The sequence below is a fragment of the Rhincodon typus genome, chromosome 33, assembly GCF_021869965.1.
Source record: "Rhincodon typus isolate 14 chromosome 33, sRhiTyp1.1, whole genome shotgun sequence".
NCBI lineage: Eukaryota > Metazoa > Chordata > Chondrichthyes > Orectolobiformes > Rhincodontidae > Rhincodon > Rhincodon typus.
The window spans coordinates 903423-909072 of NC_063364.1; the positions used below are offsets into that span (position 1 = coordinate 903423).

Below are 5650 nucleotides of genomic sequence, written 5' to 3' on the forward strand. Positions count from 1 at the left end.
ACAACAAGGTGCAGAGCTGGATGAACACAGCCAAGCAGCATCATAGGTGCTCCTATGATGCTGCTTGGCCTGCTGTGTTCATCCAGCCCTGCACCTTGTTGTCTAGGAATGGTGACATTTTGGGTTTACACTCTTTATCAGGATTCATCAGCATCTGAAGGGACAGAAAGCGTTAATGTTGCAGGTCAATGACCTTTTGTTTGAATAGGGAGTGGTGAGAGATGTAACAATTTTTAAATCAGGCAAGGAAGGTGATGATGGGAAGAAAGATTAAACAGGAAGGTCTATGACTGTGGAAAGTAGCAATTAAGTAACAAAGAGCTGATGGTGCGAGGTAAAGGCAGGTGAAATTGCATCAAATAAAGAGCAAGGTGTATCTAGAGGTCGTTTAATGTTAAAGCAGAATCATTACTGCTGGGCAATGGTTATGATCTGAAGTTGTTGCACTCTGATTTTAGGAGGCTTTATTTAAAGAGCTGAATTGAAAGATGCAATACTCTTCCTCAAGGCTATGTTGAGCTTCATTTAAATGATGTCAGTGATAGAGGGTAGATTCAGAATGCATGGAAAATCAAAGTGATCTGGGACAGAAGCTTGTGGGCACATGTTGGGACTGAATGAATTTCATTTCTTGTACTTGTGCCCTCACTGCTTCCAAAATCTCTTGATAGTGTTTTACCCAATTGCTCTTCTACATTTAACAAAATGCTCTGCCATTTCTACCAACTCCATTATTAAACACATCCTCTCTTCCACTTTTTGAAAAGACATAAAAGTAAAACAAAATGATTACCTGTGCTTTATTCAATCAAGTCAATTTGATTTGCTGCTCACAGTGCAGCCTCCTCGACACTTGAAAGATGAAACACAGACTGGGTCAACAAGGTGCAGGGCTGGATGAACACAGCAGGCCAAGCAGCATCATAGGAGCAGAGAGGCTGACGTTTCGGGCCTAGACCCTTCATCAGAAAAGGGGGAGGGGAAGGGGCTTTTGAAATAAATAGGGAGAGAGTGGGAGGCGGATAGAAGAGGGATAGAGGAGAGGATAGGTGGAGAGGAAACAAACAGGTCGAAGAGGCGGGGATGGGGCCAGGAAAGGTGAGTGTAGGTAGGGAGTTAGGAAGGGGATAGGTCAGTCCAGGGAGGACGGACAGGTCAAGGGGGCGGGATGAGGTTTTGTAGGATAGCTGCGTTGTGTCTATAAAAATGATCCTGAGCTTCCAGTCACCTCCCACTTCAGTGCACGCTGTTTACATGCCAACACTGCTACCTCAGGCATGCTGCAGTGCTTCAGTGAGGCTCAATACAAGCCGGAGGAATGACGACTCATCATCTTGGGAACCTTACAGTCTTCAGGATTCAGCATCAAGTTCAACGATTTTAGAGCGTGAACCTGTCTATTCATGTCCATTACCTATCCCTATGCACCGGCTCCTGGCATCTCTCGGTCTCTCTTTCTCAAGGGTCCATGATCACCCAAAAACACCCAGATACTTTTTCTAATCCCATCTTCCTACATACAGTCCATAGCCCTGTATCTTACAGCACTTATAGTGCAGATTGATGTACTTTTTGAAAGAATTTAGGGTCTCTGCCTCCACCACCAACTCAGGCAGTGAATTCCAGACACCCCCACCCTCTGCCTAAAAAGGATTTTCTTTGTGTCCTGTCTAATCCTTTTCCTGGAATCAATGACCCGTGGTTTTTGAAATCTGTCAAGGTAAACAGGTTCCTCCTGTCTACACTACCCTACCCCTTACAGTTTGCTATACCTCATTCATGTCACCCCTCAGCCTTCTCTGTTCCAAAGAAAAGAACCCAACTCTGGCAACATTTTAGTAAATGTTCTCTGCACTCTCTGCTGAGCAATTATGTCCTTCTTGTAATATGGTCACCAGAACTGCACACAATACTCCAGTTGTGGCCTCACCAGTATCTTATTCAGTTTCATCATTATAGCTCTACTTTTGTATTCTATACCTCCGCCCTTGAACGAGAGCATTCCGTATGTCGTCTTTACAACCTTATCTACCTGTACTGCTACCTTTAGGAACCTATGCACTTGCACACCGAGATCTTTCACTTCATCTACCACTCTCAGTATATTCCCGTTTATTGTGTATTCCCTTCTACTGTTTGACTCCGTAAATGCATTACCTCACACTTAACAGAGTTGTTAAGTGTGGCTCAGTGATTAGCACTGCTGCCTAACAGCACCAGGGACCCGGGTTCAATTTCAGCTTTGGGTGACTATCTGTGCACAATCTCCCTGTGTCTGTGTGGGTTTCCATTGGGTGCTTCGGTTTTCTCCCACAGTGCAAAGATGTGCAGGTTAGGTGGATTGGCCATGGAAAATACAGGAATAGGGTATGGGGGCGAGTCCGGATGGGATGTTCTTCAGAGAGTTAGTGTAGACTTGTTAGGTTGAATGGCCTGTTTCCACACTGTAGATATTCTATGAACTCCATCTGCCACTTTCCTACCTACTACACCAACCCATCTACATCATTTTGGATCTTACAGCTAGTCTCTACACTATCCACTACACAGCCAATTTTTGTATTGTCTCAAATTTCCCATTTGTGCCCCCATGTTCAAGTCCAAATTGTTAATGTATAAATTAAATAGCAGTGTGACCATTACCTTTTATTTCCTGTTACTAAGCCAACTTTCGATCCAATTTGACATACTACCCCGTGTCATAAGGATTTGACATTTTTGACTAGTATGCCATATGGGACTTTGTCAAATGCCTTACTAAAATCCATGTAGACTGCACTACCCTAATCGATCCTCCTTGTTTGCTGTAGCTATTTTGCCTGGTCACCTATGCTTCATGCATTGTAGTAATTAAGCACAGAATTGTGAAATTGCTGAAGGTTTGGGGAGTATTGAAGCATCCTGAATCTTTAATATTCTGAAATACAGTGTGTTGAAATTAAGTTAAAATCCCTATTTGATTTGTAGAATGCTATTGCGAATGCATCAACACTGGCTGAGGTGGAGAAACTGAAAGGCATGCTGCAGGCTGGACAGATCCCAGGAAGGGACAGGAAGTCTGGTGAGTAGTTATCATTTGGAGACGCATCGTCAAAGATTCCTGAGCAAGGAAAAGCTATTTTGCTACTAAATCCACTCAATCCTTGATGTGCACAATTGTCCTATCATTGGATATCCATTGTTCTTGAGACACAATTCTTTGCCCCTTCGAGGTCAAAATGACAAAACCATGATAGCTACATCTGGAGAACCTTAACATGTCCCGTGACTGACATTAATCACAGTCCTGTTAATGTCTGTAACGTGCTCATTAGGCTATGCATACAGGTTTTGGAATCTCTCCAAGTTCGGGCTTTGTCTTCTGTACTAGTTTATTTCTACCCACTCTCTAATAATACTTGTGTTTACTCCCAGTCTCTTTACTGACCTATGCTTCCTACTAACTGAAACCTGTTCTTTTTCTCTGCCATATATACAAGTTGGTATATCAAATCAAACAGTCATGCTTGTAATGCCAGATAAGACCAGTAGAAAGTACCCTACTGATGGACAAGGTAACTCGGTTAAAATACTAAAGATTTTATTAGGAAAACTCTCAATTCTGGAATTTGGAATGTACATGTTTTCTTTCAAATGAACAGATAGAAATAAATATCTCTGGGGATGTGCGTGGAAGGGGAGCAACCAGTAGTCACAGTCTATGACTGAACCTGTGATGTAAATAGGGTAAACTGAAATCTTGCAGATAGTTTCAGGAGCTCCAGAGCATTTTCAGTAGCAGAACCTCAAAGTTGTAATTTTTAGATTATTCAGTGAGTCAACATAGATTTATATGGGATTAAACAAGGGAGAGTTTCAGATAAGTGTGTTGTGATCAGTTGTAGACGTGATGGACAAGTTAAACTTGGGAGCTGGCACCAGAGTCCGTGCAAAGATGTAACTAATGTCATGTGGGAGTGTTTAAATTTGGCAGGTTCGGATGAGTTGGTGTCTGTTTGTAGCATTAATAATGAGATGCAGGGAATACAGAAGATGATGATAAATAATCATCATTAGAGAGAAAAAATGAGACAGCAGGCATGTGCCTAAATGCACGCAACAGGCTCAATAAATTTAGTGAGCTTCAGGCGTAATTAGCTGCATTGTATTGTGATAAAGTAGCAATCACAGAGACCAGGCACAAACATAAGGAGATGTGGGTACTTGATATACCTGATCATGATGTCTTTAGGAGTGCAATACTGTAGTCCCTTCCAGCAAATTGTCTACTCGTGGGAATAATCTACAAAACAGACAGCAACTGTTCAACCTGCATCACCTTCAGACCAAAAACAAAATCACTCTTGCCTCAGTCATGGAACTGCATTATGTAGATGATGCTTGTGTACTTGCTCACTCAAAGAACATTGTTTACTACTACTGTAAAACAGGAGAAAACAAGCATTTCATTAAACACCTGAAAAACTCCATCCACTCCTCCCAAGAATTCCTCAACATCATGAGGACACCAGAAAAGAAGAGGACAAGATAATGGTATCCTTCGAATCCATAAACAATGACCTAGCCGAAGAGACAGTTGCCACACTGCTGGACGAATCAGGAAGACAGGCATCCCATACACCGACAGCATCAACAAGGATCTGTCCCTCATAACCCACTTCACCTTCAATGACCGTATATTCAAACAAATCAACAGAACACTAGTGGGATCCCTAATATCAGGACTGGTTGCAGAAGCAGTAATGCAAAGGTTGAAACGGAGAGCGCTCCCCTTTATACAACACAATCTCTGGGTCCGTTTTGTAGATGATACCTTCGTGATTGTCAAACACCCAAGATTAGAAGAAACCCACCGACACATAAACGATATCCTCACCGGAATAAAATTCACAAAAGGAGAAGAGAACAATAACTGACTACCCTTCCTAGATATAACGGGAGAATGTAAGAACAATGGGGAATGCCAGACTGGTGTTTATAGAAAGACCCACACATACAGACCAGGTACTCAATTACACCAGCAACCGCCCTAACACCCATAAATGGAGCTGCATCAGGACGTTATTCAAATGAGCCACACACACTGCAGCGACCCGGAATTGCGCAAAGCAGAACAGGAACACTTTTATAAGGAGTTTTTAAAAGGAATAGATACCAAAAAAGGACAATATGCCGTTACCTCTGTGACAGACCACAACAAGAAGACGCAACACAGCCAGACATGCTAGTCACCCTACTGTACATCAGAGACCTATTAGAGACGACCACAAGACTGCTCATACCCCAAGGTATCAGGGTAGCCCACAAACCAACAACCACCCTGCGATAGCTGCTGACGAATGTAAAGGATCCCATACTCACAATCAATAAAACTAATGTAATATACAAAATACCATGCAAGGACTGTGAAAAACGTTACATAGGCTAAACTGGAAGAAAACTGACAATAAAGATACACGAAGACCAAGTAGCCACCTGGAAAGACAATCAATTCTCACTGGTCTCAATACACATGGACAAAGGAGGATACGAATTCGACTGCTATCTATAATAGCACAAGCCAAACAGAGACATGCCAGGGAATTCCTGGAGGTCTGGCATTCCAACTGGAACTCCAAAAAACACATTCAACTGGAACTCCAAAAAACAC

General features: G+C 42.4%; 1 protein-coding gene across 1 annotated transcript in view; it reads left to right on the forward strand.

Moving 5' to 3' along the window:
• The window catches only part of snrpa1 (small nuclear ribonucleoprotein polypeptide A'), a 24928-nt gene that overhangs the window by 16241 nt on the left and 3037 nt on the right, over positions 1-5650 (forward strand). Inside the window, exon 6 of the mRNA XM_020516774.2 lies at positions 2968-3061. Coding sequence (XP_020372363.2) covers positions 2968-3061 — 94 coding nt within the window. The remainder of the gene's footprint in view (positions 1-2967; positions 3062-5650) is intronic.